This window comes from Botryllus schlosseri, chromosome 7 (genome assembly GCF_051294905.1).
Source record: "Botryllus schlosseri isolate E-star chromosome 7, Bs_hap1, whole genome shotgun sequence".
Taxonomy (NCBI): domain Eukaryota; kingdom Metazoa; phylum Chordata; class Ascidiacea; order Stolidobranchia; family Styelidae; genus Botryllus; species Botryllus schlosseri.
Genome location: NC_137242.1, coordinates 27740761 through 27758689, shown reverse-complemented (window position 1 = coordinate 27758689; position 17929 = coordinate 27740761). Strand labels below are relative to the sequence as shown.

The 17929-nt window shown below is 41.6% G+C and overlaps 1 protein-coding gene, 2 long non-coding RNA genes and 1 other non-coding gene across 5 annotated transcripts in view; 3 read left to right on the top strand and 1 right to left on the bottom strand.

Annotated features, from left to right (window-relative positions):
- The window catches only part of LOC145442727 (uncharacterized), a 309441-nt gene that overhangs the window by 89684 nt on the left and 201828 nt on the right, over nucleotides 1–17929 (bottom strand). The window lies entirely within an intron of this gene.
- Nucleotides 1473–3573, top strand: LOC145443816 (uncharacterized). The gene is made up of 2 exons (XR_013916547.1): nucleotides 1473–1753; nucleotides 1823–3573. It is a non-coding gene; the product is annotated as an uncharacterized LOC145443816 (long non-coding RNA).
- LOC145443280 (uncharacterized) lies at nucleotides 14054–15053 on the top strand. 2 transcript variants are annotated; one of them, XM_080321271.1, is made up of 4 exons: nucleotides 14054–14462; nucleotides 14520–14579; nucleotides 14644–14745; nucleotides 14814–15053. In XM_080321271.1, the coding sequence occupies exons 1-4, from the start codon at nucleotides 14354–14356 to the stop codon at nucleotides 15020–15022; spliced, it is 480 nt and encodes a 159-aa protein (XP_080177397.1). In that variant the 5' UTR covers nucleotides 14054–14353; the 3' UTR covers nucleotides 15023–15053. The 2 variants fall into 2 exon arrangements, with proteins under 2 accessions (XP_080177397.1, XP_080177396.1); XM_080321270.1 differs by having other exon boundaries at nucleotides 14054–14579.
- Nucleotides 15187–15291, top strand: LOC145443893 (U6 spliceosomal RNA). The gene has a single exon (XR_013916575.1). It is a non-coding gene; the product is annotated as a U6 spliceosomal RNA (small nuclear RNA).

The following is a 17929-nucleotide window of genomic DNA, read 5'->3' as shown; positions in this document are numbered from 1 at the left end:
TGCACACTAGTATAGCAGTACCGTACACAATAGTATATCCTAATTTGAGCGGAGAAATGAACAACAGGAAAAGAAAGATTCGTAATGTGACTTTGAAAGCTTGTTTGGCTTACAGTTTATTTGAAGATGCTTTCCCAGGTGTCAGCAGGTGTGTCATTTAGCTGCTGAATTTGTAATTTCTCTGCTGTAATTTGGTGTATGAAACTTTTTTGAGCAGATCATTTTGGACGCATGACTTATGGCAGGAAAGAGATGAGAAGTCCGAGTTTCTCTTGGCAGAAAGTCTTCTGTGTGAAAATGGGGACCCGCAACTGTGCCATAAATATTTTCGGATGTCGAGAGAAAAATTCTATAAATTATTGGATTTAATTAAGGAGGATATTTTCCATGAGGATACAAATTTTAGAAAAGCAATTGCTCCCCAAAGAAGACTGATTGTTACATTGAGGTTGGATATGAGATAAGATATAAGATTGCAATCCAATATCTCAAATCTGTTATTTGCAGGTATTTGATAACTGGTGCTACCCAACAAGACTTGTCGTTTTCTTTCCGAGTTGGTCACAGCACTGTTGGGGTGATTGTTGACGAATGCTGTAAGGCTATATGGAATAAACTCATTGCGTTAGAGCTTGCTCCGCCTACAACAGCAAAGTGGCAAGAAATCGCTCGTGACTTTGACAGCATTTGGCAATTCCCCAATTGCATAGGTGCAATGGATGGGAAACACATTAGACTAAAGGCTCCCTCCAATTCCGGCAGTGAATATTACAACTATAAGGGCTATTTTTCACTCGTTCTTTTGGCTGTCTGTGATGCAAATTACCGTTTTATATTGGTTGATATTGGTGACTCTGGACGTCACAGTGACGGAGGTGTGTTTAGCAACTCGCAAATTGGAAAGAGATTTGAAAATAACACTTTGGCAATTCCTCCAGCCAGCTTTTTGCCTTCGACCAACATTATAATGCCTTATTTTTTTGCATGTGATGATGCCTTTCCACTACAAATTGGTATGCTTAAACCATACCCTGGACGTTTTCTTGGGAGAGCAATGAGAATTTTCAACTACAGGCTCTGTAGAGCTAGACGGGTCGTAGAAAATGCTTTTGGGATACTAGCAGTTCGATTTCAGATCTTCTATCGTCCAATCGGCTGTGATGTAGAGCGGGCCAAAGTTGTTGTGCAAGCTGCAGTTGTTTTGCATAATTATTTGCAATCCAGTAACAGTAGCAGAAGGGCCGACATTGGTATTCAAGGGGACGTTGTTGGTTCGAATGGCAGTATCATTGATGGAAATTGGCGAGCCGAATTTCCCACAGTTATCCAAGACGGCCACTATGCCGCTTTATCATCCATGGGATCAAATAACTACAGCAGGGAAGTTGGATATTATAGAAATATATTAATGAGATATTTTGAGACGGTTGGGTCAGTTCCCTGGCAGTGAACTTGTTTGAGTGTTTCTTGGCAGATTTCATTTTGTTGTGTTTGATACATTCTTTTTGTATTGATGAAGAAAGTTCTCCACTACTGTTATGCTGAATTTTCTCCACAGATTGGTAGTCTATAAAATAAACCTGTCTGAAAGTTGGAATTCAAGATTATTAAATGGATTCCTTTTTTAACCATCGGCTCATCGACCTTGTGTCCCAGCATGCAGCAATCTGGGATGTTCAACTGCATCAACATAAAAACCGGCCAATGATCGAGGATGCGTGGAGATATATCGCAGCTACCCTCTCAGTTTCTCGTGAGTATATGGACTTGCACATAGTCAGCTGGGAGACCAGACATTTATAACTCTGACCTTCTTTTTCAGCTGATCTTTGCCAGCGACGTTGGACAAGTCTTCGGACACAATATGGCAGAAAACACAAGAAGCGGAAGGATATTCCCAGTGGGTCGGCTGCAGCCGTTCCCGAAACTTGGATATATTACTCTCAAATGAGTTTTCTGGATCCAGTCTTGACCCACAAGGAGTAATGGATGCCATTTTGTCATTAGTTCAGCAATTGAGTAATTTTAAAATTGTTGCTGGTTTATTTTTAGTTCAGTTGATAATTTGAGTTCACAACCAGTGCTGCTGGAAGATCAGGCGGATGTGAGCATTTCGGCATCTAGCGATGGTGACATGAGTTCAGATATTTTTAATACGACATATATATCCTCATGGTGCTTGATAGTTTCAGGGGGCTCGATCAACGTCTCCCCAGTTGCTGCAAATCTAGAGTCCCCAGTTGCTGCTGATGTGGATTCGCAGAATCAGACTGCCCAACGATACCAAAATAAAAAGAGGCCTTATTGTCATGCAGACAAGAGCAAAGTTCAAGTAATTACAGTACGCCTAGACCTACCTCGTGTCAAAGGTGGTATCAATAGTCACTATAACATTGCACAACTGAACGTCAACTAAGCGCATAACCAAAACTAGTTAGTTTATTTATGAGTGTAGATGTGTGGCCAATTTATGAGTGTAAGATGTGTGGCCAGAGTCATGATTGGTTATTTTGAATATTACAGAGCTAAATGAAAGAGATAAATGGGAGGCAGTAGACCATTGGTTTTTCAGTATGTTGATAGTTGAGTCTCTGAAAATATTTTTCAGTTTGGCTGTGAATATGTAATTGGGGGTTGGTTATGCTCATATGTCATATAAGCCTACCACAGCTTCCTATTAGCTTTGCTGTTGTGATTATGTTCATAAATCTATTTTTAAGGAGGAGATGATAAAGTTCCTGAGAGCTTCGACTGAAAGTGAGCCAGCCCACGGACCAGTTTCAAACTTTCGGCGACTTCATCACAAACCAGTTGCGGTTGATGCCTGTAGAGCAATCCAGAATCAAAATGAAAAAAATGTCTGAGATTATCTTTGAAGACTAATTGAAAAATAAAATGAAATTGCTGTCGAATGTCGGACTGAAGTTGTGCACCGGGATATGAAGACTTGCTGGTCACTGAAACCAGGGTTGGACCATTAGAAAATTCTCAGCTTTTCACAATTGAATTGGAATTACAGACTTTGAAGTTTTCTCCAAATTTGAGTAGAACTAGAATTATAGCTACAGTTATCTCCAAATCACAATCATAGCTTCGGTTTTCTTAAAATTACAGTAGAATTACCGAATTCGCAAAAACTAGGGACATTGAACCAACAATCAGTATGACCATAGCAAACGTCTGTACAGCAGGTCTGGCTCGCTTTGCACTATACGGCTCTGCAGCGTTTACAGGAAACCAGAAATTGGATTATAGCAAAGTAAGATGTCATAAATTGGATCATAATTACAATCATTTCGCTTTAATTAGAATATTGACAAATAGAATTATCTAAATGGCCAAGTCTGACTGAAGCCGTATGCAGAGGATATTAAGTTTGTGTCGTGTGTAGTCATAGTTTTGAATTATGCCGAGCCTAAATCTACAATGGCAGATGACGCAATACATTTTTTTCCTCGGACAAGCGCATACTATTGTGCGACTTCATTCATACGATTACAGATGTTGATCGCCCATAGCAGTGTGTATTTTTGCTCAGAGATATTTCTGGCAGAACTGGCGCTTGAGGTAGTTACCGCCTGTGGGCACTGCCGAGCCCTCATTTGGCAGCAGTGTGCATTGCGTCGCGACTTACGACTCGCAACTCGCAACGCGCAACTCGCGATGTTGCGTCGCGAGTTCAGTGTGCAGAGGCCTTTATATGCTCACACTTTTTTACTAACGAACCAATATCATATTTCAATGATGAAAACGCATAATCTGGGTGACCCAGTTGACCGCGCGATTTCCGGTTGCCGATCCAAATTTCTGGAGTTCTAGCTGTAGCCCACTATTCTACACACACCAAGCCTTTCTGTATTCCATTGCCTCAGTGACTGCATCAACTATCAAGCACTCATACATTAATTTCTCGATATGATAGAGAACAACATACAAATGCATTATAATATTATTGTACATGAATTAAGTCTTAACAATATTCAAATACAACTCTGGGATTCTTTCCTTTTCAATCTTCGATTCGCCCTCGGGTATCAAGCATTGAAATCGATCCGTGGGTCAGGTTGATTCATTCTCCATAATGATGCATAGTCCATTTCTGAGTTCTATAATATTAGCCACGGGATTTCGTACCGAAGTCTGATAAAGAGGAGAATAGACGAAATCTAACATCAGGAATTACACTGCTGCTACCTAGTCAACAAAAAAGTTTTCAGACGTCGTGTACCGAGATGTACCGGTATCTGAAATATACATCAGTGTCCATTACATACCACGATAATATGTACCTGCTTACCCAGTTTCAAACCAATGTACACTGAACAGGTTAAAATGAATCAGACAAGGTATATATCTATTAAATCCACCTGTAGACATACTGAGAGTTTCGCGGTATCGGTACTGCCGGTACTGGTTTGCCTTTGATAATTACCAAGTACCGGTACTGCTTAGTGCTTACAGTAGAATGCATTCTTGCAGTTAGCTTAAAGTTCTAAAATTGCCTCAAATCAGTCTAAACTCAATGAGGAAACAATTATAAATGCCAAAACACGAAATACCCGGACGAACTATCGCGGTGACATAGAGCTAACGATCAGTAACTGCTGACCAGTCGCTAGCAACTCGCGACAAAGTTGAAAATTAAATTTTCAACTTTGTCGCGGAGTTGGGCAACCCTGTCGCAGACGGCATGTTGCGAGTTGCCGGCGACTCCAGTCTGCATGTTCCAGTCGCAGACAGGCGCGATTCTCTCGTTTTATCGGGTCGCGAGCTTAGTGTGCAGAGGCCTTATATATTATGTCGACTATGTCGGCTATGTCGCAGCTATATGTAGCGGCTATGTCGGCAATGTTGGCTATGTCGCAGCTATGTAGCGGCTATGTCGACTATGTAACAGATATGTCGGAGCTATTTGGACTTTGTTGCAGCTATAGGTCGACTATGTGACAGATGTCGCAGATATATGTCGACAATGCCGGCTATGTAGCAGCTATCTCGGCTATGTCGTCTACACTCTACGTAATCAACTCCGGGCATGCAGGAGTGGATTTAGCAATAATTTCAATTTTGACATTGGCTTTCAGGCAAAGTATTAAGTGCCGAAGTCTGATCCAGAAGCAGATGCTAGTTGTCTTTATACGTTGCAATGTCATAATATTTATATTGTAAATACAATAGACGAAAAAAGATTTGAGTTTCCGTGTTGTGTTGTCTCGTTCCTGGTGGGCAACGTAACAGTTGTAAAATTTATGGAAGGCCCTACAGGGTTAAAACTTTGAAATTGAATTCTCAAATCGAGCTCACATAAACGTTTAACCCGCAACAATGGTGCATGGTCATCAATCAATGATCTATGAAGTACATCAATTGTGTTCAATATTGAACTTGATAATTAATCACAGTTTCGGGCTAACAATGGTGAAAAATGTCCTTCAATTCATATTTGCTAAAGGCAGAGTTTGGCCAAGGAAATGTAGAGCAGTCATTGCAAGAAAAGAAAGTGAGCAATAGAATATAACTTTTAAAACGAAATGGAAGAAGAGCTTGCATTAGTTATGTCTCAACCGTATCTTTGATTGGAAGGAAAATGAAATAGAGTACGTTAGCAGAATTCCAATTGGTATGGAGCGTTTACCAGACTCCTGTGATAATTTTGATTTTGGGGACTGTATGTATGATAATTTTGATTTTGGGGACTGTATGTATAAGTCGATATTTAGAGGCATAGTTTATCAAAGAAGTGAGCATTGGATGGTAGCCTTCTTCAAGTGGAAGTGGCAGGTTTTGCTGGTATCAGCGACTAACGCATAATTATTTTGAAATTATAGAAGATTCCAGGCGGGGTACATCGCGCAATTATCATCGGAATTATTATGCCGTGTGGTGATTAATAAACCTTTCGCACTACCTTTGAGGATTACAGACATTTAATTGTAAACAACAATCTGAATTCGGGTATGAATGTTCACGCGATATCTGCGCAATGCGTCGTTTGCACAATGTTTGCACGGACGAATGCATTAAATGCGACAATTGCAAATTATGGGTTCATTCTTCCTGCACCAAAATAGTTGACTTGCGCAAATGGTCCAAGCTGCTATATGTTTGTACGAGCTGTATTCTTAAAGATGGACATTTTAATTACGAATTGGCACTCGATTATTTGGCACAATCACCAAGAAATTCGAAATCCATCAGGCATCTAATGGAGCTGTACGCGGTATCGGAGCCGGCTGTTGCTTCAGTTGACCCTCATAGCACTCCTGTGGACAAGGTTGCTATGAAAATACTGCAATTATATCACCCTGCGCCAGGTCAGAGTACCATAGCATTGTCCGTCGCAGGTGACGGCAATTGCTTTTATCGAGCAATATCTTTGACGATGTACCGTACCGAACAATACCATCTGCGGCTTAGGCTACTTACCGCCATGGAAATCATATAAAACAGGAAGTACTATGACGAGTGTTTCAGAGGCTTCGTCGATGTTATTGGGGACTATCGTGTGGTCTCGTCTAAATACACAAGACTGATTGACTTCTGCATTTTTATGCGTTAAGCGCTGCGATCCGCAAGCGAATTCGTTCCTACTTTCTCCCAGCTACGGTCAACCAATATTCGACCGAGCCATTTTCCAGAATATGTTGCGGACGAGGAGTCAAAATCTCCGGATCTTGCTCCATGACTTTGATGTGGAGTCAGATGACTGTGCCTTCAGACGATATACCGTTTTGACCAAACCATCTCGTCCCGATTTTTGATTTGAAGACACGAATACAGATTTGACCGAGAGCAGCACGGTCAGTCCGTCAAAAATTAATTCAGCGGATCACAGTCAGACGACACAGGATTCAATTGATGTCGAACAAATGTCAAAAAGCTTCGAGCCTGGAGTAAATAACGTTGAGGTACAACACCAGAAGGTAACAGATTCCATTGATACGTTCCTTCAGATGATATACCGTTTCGACCAAACCACATTATTCCGATTTTTGAATTGAAGACAGAAAAGAATATGGAGTTGACTGGAAGCAGCGCGCTTACTCCATCAAAAAATAATTCAGCGGATCATGGTCAGAATATATCGGATTCAATTGATGCGGAACAAATGTCAAGAAGCTTCGAGCCTGGAGTAAATTATTTGGAGGCACAACATCAGAAGGTAGCAGATTCCGTTGGTACTGGGGAGAAGCCTGGCATCTTTGATCAGCCGAACAATGATTACGAGGAGGCAGAAACCACAACTAGCGCAAAAGCAAGCGGATCCTTGGAAGAATTGCCCATAGGCGATAATCAGCTAGTTTGGGGGGAATTTATGAGGATCGAAGAAGTGTGGTGCCTTTTGCAAAACTGCCGTACACCGATGAAAGGTGTTCCGACAGGTAGAAAAAGTAATGTTCACTTTTTAGTTGATAATTCCAATAACATACTTAGAAGGAAAGCCAAGAAACCACGCATATTTTGGGATGATATGGGAGCATGGATCAACACGAAGCAGACATCTTCCCAATACGTCAAGTCGGATAAAACCCTATACCTTGGTTTACACCAGTGGTTCCCAACCTTTTTCGACTCATCGCCCCCTTATCAAGCTCAACCCCGATCATCGCCCCCCCCATATTTTGTGAACCGAAAATCGGTATACAATCTGTAATCATCGGCGGGTTGACTAAAAAAAAGGTCAAGTTTTCGGCTCGGTGTCGAATTTTACACTTTTGCAACTAAATTTCCGTGGGTTGACTATAAAAAAAGGTCATTTCTCCGACTTGACTCCCAAATAGCCGTTTTAACGCATCATCGCCCCCCTATCGCCCCTTCGCTATTTTCGCCCCCTTTGTCCATTTTCGCTCCCCTATCGCCCCCTTCGTCATTTTTGCCCCCCTAGCCCGCCAAATCGCCGATATCGCCCACGTTGGGAACCACTGGTTTACACCACAAAAATCAAAAACGGGATTTTCTGCATAAGAAAAAAGGTGCACGAAACAAATTCGGTAGGATGACATGATATTTCGCCCCAACCAGATCCCAAAGACATCATCAAAATTGGAAGGTATTATGCTAATCTAAAAGGGAATAAGTTAGCAAAAAGAGTGTCTTGGATCGAAGACGAAAATGCGCCCCCAGTAGCTCTTGTAGAGTATAAAGGAGAACTACAGGAATGCAATGCTCATGGAAACAGCAGAGGGAAAAAGCAAACCTATATTAGAACGAACCCCATCGTTTTGGATGAAATAAAAGATAAATGCTCTTATATACCGGCAAAAAGACTGTACAGCAATTTGCAAACGGAGACGACAGACATCACGAAAATGCCACGAAACTCCCACCAAATCCGCAAAACCAAATATAGAGTAAAACATGGACATTAGGGTTGTTCAGAATTGACCGACTTTCAAAAAGTCTAGGTTTTCAGTCCGTTTCCCATGCCTTATAACTTAAAAACAAATTCTGGCAACTTTGTTTTGTAATTCATCCCCTGCCTCCATGTGCACATTGAGCTGGAAGAATAGCAGCTGAAAATAGGGGATTCCCCTAAAATCTGAGTGTCACGATTTTACCTAGCCTAGTTAAAGTGACATATAACATGGATTTATGCAGCTGTTGCGGTTTGGAGTGCTACAAAACCCCACTATATAAGGCATTCCTAGTTCAGGATATCATTTCCATGTCCCACACTGCCTTGGAACTGCTCAAAACTACCTAGAACTGATAGTCATTTTGTTGGATCACATATCCTACACCCCTCAAACCTACCCGGCACTGTTCATCAATTTCCTGGATCCCCATGTGTAAGAATACAACTGTAAATGTAACATCCACTCACAGCCACATAATAAACATCACATCAAACGAAAAAATAAGACAAAGGAAGAGATCAACTTGGCAAAATATTACATAAATCAGGTGGATGAAATGGTTGCTTTCGAGAAATCTGCATATCTGTTCCGGTGATCTTCCACAGCTTGTAGGAGGCTCGCTCGCTGTTTTTTGTCATCCGTTATGAACGCAGCATAGTCGGTATTCAATTTTACCATACGCTCTGCTGCATCATTAACTACTTCAACAGTATTCACAAATTCTTGAGCAGTCACGAAATCCGGATCAGTATGCCATTCCGAAACTGGAAGACTCGCTATAACCAATCATGTTCCACATGTATAGCATCAAATAGAAACTACGATTCTGGCCCAATCAAATCGACCATACTCATTGACAGAGTCAGAGATCAGACTGAGAGGCATACCTCTGCGAAATTTTTCAGGGATTGGACTTTTTCAGCAATTTAGCAGCCATCGCTTCCTTCAGGTTGTCAGTAATCTTTGGATTAGCCGAGAACATGGTAAATACCACCATTTCCTCAGTTAGATACCAATGATGTTTTCGCAATTTCTTGTATGCCACATCAGCAACAGTGAGATCGCATAATGAAAAGTTTTTCATGTCATGAAGGAATTTGAGATCATTCCAAGGTGCGTCACATGCAATACCAGTTTTCAACCAAGCTGGAACATAAACCAAAGCAATGAATGTATTGATTCGTTCCAACTTTTCAATGCACTCTTCAGAATAGAATAGTCCATTTGTTCACTCCACATAAACATTTTTGACAGTACAGGACTTGACTCATCCATCTAGCGCTATGAGTAGCACCAGGTTTGCGAAAACGATGATCAACATATTTGTCATCCAAAATCGCCAAGGTGCCTGTTGCACATTCTCTGTAGTCATCTCTTATCAAGACTTCTTTCTGCTTTCCATCATTGGGTTTCATCAGTGGAATTATTTCTTGCTTTGCTGCATCAGCTTTCATCGCCAACCAGCTGCCTTCAATAAACGTCAGCGTTTTATAGCTTCCACTTCTTCTTGAAGGTATTGAAATCCGTGTTTTCAGGGCCTGTGGTTGTCGATCCAAACAAACACTTCCAAACCTCTCGAATGACTAGTTCATAAATATGATAGCGACAGGCATTGTAGAAAACTTTCCTGTTAATCAATTCTTCAAGTAACGGAACCGCACCTTTGTTTTTACCAGTGTTTGAGGATGTTGTGTCGAACACAAGAGCTCTAACAGATTTTGTTGAATTCCAAAGTTCCAGCAGTTCAAATAATGCATCAGCCTGTGCTTTTCCTGTAGCACTTTCCAGAGTTTGAATGCCAAGTCTCCCTTTCTTAAATGCGCCGGAATACGCAGACGATGCGAGCACTGCCAAGGTCTCAAATTGATATCCTAGACGACTCTTAGTGAGCTTTACATCCCAGTGCAATGCAATGTGCTCTGGTGGATTATTGGATATTTTTTTAAAGATAGATTCGGAAATTTTCAAACGATTTTCAATGCGTCGTCGATAGGTCCCAGATCTTGAAAGATGGAAGTCACTAGGGTTGCCATCGCAAGCTTTAATCAGTGCTGCAGAATCACATTTCGGTGTGTTTCAAAATCCTAAAAACACCTCTTTTGTAACCCAATCGCTATCCACATAGCGAGCGCAGAGCGAAACCTGCTCCATCATTGTGATGTCTGATGTTTCATCTGCGATTATAGAATAATATCCTGAACCGGATTTTTCAATATCTTTGACAATTTGTCGCAGAATTGTGTGCGAGGCAAGGTCCAAAATTTCTTGTATTTCCATATGTTCCCCGATGTTAACAAAGATAAAGAACGCCATGAGACGTGGGTGAGAATGGTCAGAAGGACGCGCGATAATTGGAAAGGGCCGCCGCCGAAATATTCTCCTGCATATCACGGTTGTGTTTTATGTTCTTACCACTTTGACGAGGACCAATACCTTCCCGTAAATAAGGTGAAAGAATCATTAGGGTTTCGCTGTCGAGTGGGATTATTGAAGCCAGATGCCGTTCCAAAGAGATTCTATAACCGAAGTCATGACAGGGAACTAAAAAAGCCTAAATTAGCATCTGCAGTTCAAAAACTAGACACAGCTAGAAAACGTGCAGCAACGAACATGGACACGGACACTGATGACAAGGTAATAACTTGCTGTACTTCTTGTTTTGTTCGATCTGTAATATTAACCTAGAGAAGCCGTCTTTGATATGACTTGACCCTAGACATTCATTATCTATTAGAAGCACCTTGAACAGGCAGAAAACTCATTTCGCTCAATGCAGGTCTCAAAGTTTCCAGAATGTGTCGGACAAACAGATGAGGATGCACCTGGATGCTCTACAGCATTCCAGATGTTATGTGAGTCCAGTCAAATATGCTCAGCTCCTGTGATGCTTGATAGAAGTTGTCAAACACACGCTGTCCAGTCCATTCATTTCAGGAGCAAGGGTATGAATAATTGCTTGTTGATGTTTTAGCAGAACCTCACGTATTAGTTTTCTAGGAGTTATAGCAACGCCACCTATGTCGGATTTCTCCAGTCAGTTCGGCGAAAGTTTCTTGACTTCCAGTCGGTACATCAGCAGCGGTAGCAATTCTGATAGTGAATCGGACGTGGATGATTACCTGCCTGAAAGTGATGAGTAAGTCATTTAAAATGTTGAAGTAGCGTTTTGAATCACTAGATAAATTTCTGTTATAGGCTTTCTGAGGATGAAGATGTTCAGCCGACGTTTGTCATGGTAGAAAAGAAGAAGCTGGTTAATCTATTTTAACAGTGTCCAGTCTGTAGCTCAGAAGCTTTGCTCCGGGAGAACTGTTCTGGCAGGTTATTGACTATTCTTCACCTGCTTTGTGACAATGATTCTTGCAAATTTAAACGAGTTTGGATAAGTCAGGAGCAACCGAGCAGAGGAACCAGTGAAGGAAGTAATGCGATATTCATGAGTGGATCATCCCCTGCAAAGGCTTTGAAGATGTTCAAATTCATAGGAATGCATGTTATCTCCTATGCTGTATACATGCAACATCCAAAAAACTTTCACAATTCCACCAGTTGATTATATTTATGACGAATAGAAGGCAGCGTGTATGGCAAGGGTGGCAGGACACTCATTAACCCTTTCGGGTAACGGAAGGTTAGATGCTTTTTTTCATACCTAACCTTGTTTATTAGGCATGAAAACCTGTCCAAATCATGGTCTGTTTCAAGAGCTGACAGTCCGGGGCACTCTGCCACATATATGGTTTACTCTTTGGTGGATACAACCACAAATAATATTTTATGTTGTGAGTTGGTTCAGGTGTGTATGTTTAGCATATATTGCACTCTTAAAAATTTACAAAGCACAGTTATACTTTTCAAGTCCAACGAAACTGGAGGAAGCTCGTACATGGAGAAGGAAGGTCTGCGGCGTTGTCTAGCTTCGGTAATGCAATCTGCTACAGTAAAAGAGCTTGTGACTGATAGACATCCACAGATCCGAAAGTACCTCCGTGATCAATGTCCAGAAGTCAATCATTCCTTTGACACTTGGCACATTGCAAACGGTATCACAGTCATTTATCTCTTCTTGTTTTCGTGGTCAATGTGCCGACATTAGCTAAAGTGACACTGACACAGTAGCACGCTTAGCTATAGTGACACTGACACAGTAGCACGCTATTTCAGTATTGACAAAGAAATTATCCGCCTTGTCAAAGAGGAAGGACTGTAAGCTCATTGCACTGTGGCAAAAGGCCCTGACTGCACAACTTTACTTCTGTGCAAGGCGAGGGGATGGAAATGGAGAGGTTAACACTGAAGTTTGGAAGGCTGTTGGTAATCACATCACCAACCAACATGTTCACCCAGAGAACACACATTTTCCTGCTTGTGAACATGGGGAGTTGACTATTCCACGGCAATGGTTCAGTGAAGGTATGCAAAAATAATTCAATGACGGCACCACTTATTATTCGAATACGAACAGAATGATGTTCGAATACGAACAGAATGATGCTCAACGGAAGCAGAATGCTACTGGTATGTGAATGATCAAATATATTGTTTCAGACTCTATTCAATACCAGAAGCTGAATGACGTGATTTATTCTAGACGTATGACAAATGATATCAAGCAGTTGTCTGGCTCAAGCAACACTTCGGGAAATGAAACCGTCAACGCCCTTCTGAATCACTTTGCTCCCAAGCTACATCATTACAGATACAGAAGTTAGCGTGCAAGGCAAATATGCAGTTCTGTTTCAATCGAATATTTGTACAATGGAACCACCACCGCTTTAGGATGCGACTAGCTGTTCTACACTCTAATGAGAATAGCTGCAGGGATCACAAAAGAAGCAGGTTAGGAGAACCGCTTTTTGCTGTGAAGTATGTCAAATACAAGGAAGGGTGTCAGATAAAAAAAAGTGCTGACGGATGCTACATACAGTAAGCCGCTGCAGTCTTTGATTACTCGAAAGCACATTGTCATACCACTTTTCTATACCACAAAGGATACTGTACAAATGTGCAGAAGGAGATTTGGAGGCGTGTCCGACATTCAATCTCCGATCAGGAGGTAAGACCAGACCCCCTCCACTTGCTGCTGCACGAGTAAGATTGCCACGGGAGCAAGCCATCAGGGAGCAAGAGAAGCCGGTAATTATTATTTCAATTTTTATATTATTTTATATTATAATATTTCAATTTAGTATTTAAATTTTCGTTTCCTGTGATGTTTATTATGTGGCTGTGAGTGGATGTTACATTTACAGTTGTATTCTTGGACATGGGGATCCAGGAAATTGATGAACAGTGCCGGGTAGGTTTGAGGGGTGTAGGATATGTGATCCAACAAAATGACTATCAGTTTTAGGTAGTTTTGAGCAGTTCTAAGGCAGTGTGGGACATGGAAATGATATCCTGAACTAGGAATGCCTTATATATATAGTGGGGTTTTGTAGCACTCCAAACCGCAACAGCTGCATAAATCCATGTTATATATCACTTTAACTAGGCTAGGTAAAATCGTGACACTCAGATTTTAGGGGAATCCCCTATTTTCAGCTGCTATTCTTCAGCTCAATGTGCACACGGATGCAGGGGACGAGTTACAAAAAAATGTAGCCAGAATATGTTTTTAAGGTATAAGGCATGGGAATCGGACTGAAAACCTGGACTTTTTGAAAGTCGGTCAATTCTGAACAACCCTAATGTACGTGGACTTCTACTACAGCATTTTGAACTTTCTTGCGTCACGGTATAGAAATATCGGTTATAATGATGTTATTTAACAGATACAGAAATATGGCCTCGAATACAATCGTACGACGAGAGCCGAATTTTTTAGATAAAGAAAAAGCTTTGTTACTAGAGCTTGTAAGGCAAAGCAATTTACTAGAGAATAAAAAAACGGATAAAGTTTGTGTGGCTGCCAAGGAGAGGGCGTGGGAACTGCTGTTAGTCGAATTTAATGCTGCGAGCGATCTGTGAAATGCCTGAAAAAAAGATGGCAGAACATGAAGGATCGCTGCAAGGCTGATGCGGCGAAGCTGAAAAAAGAGCAGCGCAAAACCGGAGGAGGGATAATTGAGGTCGATGTTGACCCTCTGAGTGAGGGAGTGGCATGTATGTTTGAATTTCCATGCTATGTGTGGCGGCTCAACATGAACTTTTGCTTTATAGCCGTCGTTCCGGGACAAATATCCGACCTAAATAATCCCTTCGACGATGGAGGCAAGTCGTGTGAGTCGTGTGAAATTATCTCATATGTATAGTGAATAACCGAATACTCTTTCATAATTTTCAGTTGTAGTACTCAATTCCGTCATTGAGGAGGAGGATGCTGGGAACGAAGAAAATAATATGAGCACAAGCTCTATCAATCAATCAACCAGCTCTAGCCGTCGTGGTGAGAAAAATACCGAGGCTGCATAGTGCCAATGGCCAACGAAATTGGCAGAGTCATTTTATTTTCAGACGAGAACATAGGTAAGGGAATTGAAGCAGTGAAGGCGGAATACATGAGGGAAAAAATAAATGAAGCGACGTGGATGAAAGAGTTGAGGATAAGGGAGGGTAAAATGATGGATGAAGAAAGTCAATTGAGGAAAGAAGAGCTGAGATTGAGGATCAAATATTTGAAACTGAAAATCGAGAAATTGGAAAAATCGTTGAAAAATATTTAATATTAATTGTAATAAAAATTCTAGTTCCGAATGTCATGTTGGTTCTTTGCTTACCTAAATGATAGCGTCACGCTCGACCCGTCTCATTCCATGCGAGAGAGAACTCACTAGCACATGTCAGTCTTTGACGACGACCGTGCAATGAGTACGCAGGTAGTGCCGACTGCCGATGCGGTGGTGAACGTACTAGAGTCGAAACGATACTGAGAAGATTAGCATGCCCCTAGCGCAAGGAGGGCACGCAAAATCGTGGAGAGTACCAAAGAAGAACCTAAGCGGAGAACATATGAATCGACCGTGGCTGTGGCAATGGAGTAGGTCGTACTTGGACTTCACGTTATGCTGTCTGTAACTCGATGCAGGCCTCTTCGAGCGGCCCCTAAACTCAAAACCATGTGGTTCTCCCGATCTGTACTAATACCAATAATGAGGAAAGGCGACAGTGTAGTATACTAATAAAACAGAATTAACGAAAACAAATAGTAAGAAATGGAGCAAAACTAGTATAGTAATGAGGCGTCTAGTGCGATTTCCTGTCTACCGATAATGAGGAAGACAATGTGGAATTGAGAACACCATTGTCATACAGGCACCGCCGTGTGCAAGTTTACTCGCTTCTATGAACTCATGCGTAATCTCCAGTCTGACTCTCCCCGCGGCCCCAGTCCACCGAGCTTCCCCACTTGCTTACTACGTTGAAATTTTTAGTGACTGTGTGTTATTATATGCGTGTGTGGCCTGCGTGCGAGAGCGGAGCTTATGCCAAGTAAGTAGAAGCGAGAAAACCTGCATTATCGGCGTTTACCGGACAGCGGCTGGTGTGCCACATTATCAACTAAGACAGGACGGCTGGTGGGCCACATTATCAACTAAGACAGGAAACTGTCCGCGAACCGGTCAAAATCCCCTCGCGAGCCGTATGTTGCCCGCCGCTGTCCTGAACTGTGGCACAATTTTTTAAGGCAAAGCTCAAAATCTCGCGATGAAGCTCTGCCTTACTGCCCTCCCTGAAGCTGTATCTCCTGCATTAACATAAGGCTCGTTAATAGTTTCTTGGAATTCCTCTTCCAGGACCTGATTGCGGGTGATCGCTGCATTGTGCAGACAAGCGATGGCGATGATTATGGTGAGGCTATGGTCCAACCTTGTGCGCAAAGGAATACTCAGCGCCAGAAATCTCCGCTTCAGCACTCCAAAGCAATGCTCAACGCGGGATCTCGTGGAGATGTGCTACTTATTATATCGCTTTTCCTGTGTTGATGATTATATCGCTTTTCCTGTGTTGATGTTGGATTCATTAATGACGTCATTAAATATAAGAGGCAGGCATAGCCGTTGTCACCGAGAAGGATCCCGTCAATCACGCCTTCCTCGAAATCACCCTTGATTGCACTGTTATTGAATATGCGCGAGTCGTGAGTGGAGCCGGGATACCTTGCAACTATGTTCAAGATTTTGCGACCACTGTCACATATAACTTGTACGTTAGGGCGGTTCAAAAATAACATTTTTTCCTTAATCTTGCGGGCTACATGATTAAATCGTCAGGTTACCTTAAAAAACGACGCACACCAAATTTGAATTCATTCCAACCAATATTCGCGGTTTACGTAGAGTTTGAAAATTTTGAATTTGCCCAGAAACGCAAAAAATTTTTTTTTTCAAATTTTTCTGCTAACCCCATGAAATTGTTGGGCTGTCTTCAAAGACTATGCAAAACAAATTTGACTCAATTCCAAGCCGTAGAAGCGGAGTTATTCCAGTTTTTCGATGAAATTTCTTGGATTATCCACCGATCAAGGATAATCCCAGAATTATCAAAGAAAAACTGATATAACTCCACTTCTACTGCTTAGAATTGAGTCAAATTTGTTTTGCATAGTCTTTGAAGACAGCCCAACAATTTCATGGGGTTAGCAGAAAATTTGAAAAAAAAAAATTTTTGCGTTTCTGGGCAAATTCAAAATTTTTAAACTCTACGTAAACCGCGAATATTGGTTGGAATGAATTCAAATTTGGTGTGCGTCGTTTTTTAAGGTAACCTGACGATTTAATCATGTAGCCCGCAAGATTAAGGAAAAAATGTTATTTTTGAACCGCCCTATTGTACGTTGATCGACATGTATCCTTCCTGTTCCGGACTATTTCGGCCTCGCTACCTCCTGGTGACACTATAGGTATGTGAGTGCAATCGATTTGCCCCCACTACTCCAGGAAAACCAGCAATTTTATAGAAGCCTTCCTCGATCTTTTGAGCATCAGCATAAGAATACTGGATGAAGGAAGGCTTCTGAGTGGCGATGGCGTAGGCTACTCTGTGAATGCTGCGCCTTGCTGTGCTGCGTGACACACCCATCAAGTCTGCATCCTATTGCTGTATGTGACCTTTAGCAAAAAACGTAACGCCATAAGGAATTGGAGCATTGGGGTGGGACAGATAATGACTGATAACCCTGAAAATATCCATAGCGGAATCTTTGGAAAAGCGGTAGCGCTTGTAAAACTTCTTGTCTGTATATACTTCTAATGGATTGTGAGCATCTTTCAAATAATTTTGTGGAGTGTGGTGGTGGTTTCGCTCTTCGAGTATTTCCAGAATTTCAATTGGATCTTCATATTCGTTAAAGTTCATTTTGTAGAATACAGCTGTACACTATTACTTGCTGAAAGTTTTAATAACAGGGTATCGTTAGAAAGTTAGATTGCAGGAGCTTTGATAACCTAGGGTCCACAGATAATCTGGATAGTACATGCGATCAGTTTAATGTCAGAGAATATAGCTGCAATATGAGGTCCTGCACTGGAAGTGCGTAGAAAGCCGGCACTTTGAGAGCCTAGAGGGTCCTTGGATTGGTACATGTACCAGGAGCTTCGTTGAGAGTTGCACTACTTCGTTCGCGGTCAGCT

Excerpts from the sequence above, each read along its gene's own strand:
- LOC145443280 (XM_080321270.1), top strand. The coding sequence starts at position 14,354 with ATGAAGGATCGCTGCAAGGCTGATGCGGCGAAGCTGAAAAAAGAGCAG. Across the intron at positions 14,580-14,643 it reads CGACGATGGAGGCAAGTCGT|TTGTAGTACTCAATTCCGTC; the intron begins GTGAGTCGTGTG and ends CATAATTTTCAG. Across the intron at positions 14,746-14,813 it reads AACCAGCTCTAGCCGTCGTG|ACGAGAACATAGGTAAGGGA; the intron begins GTGAGAAAAATA and ends TTTTATTTTCAG.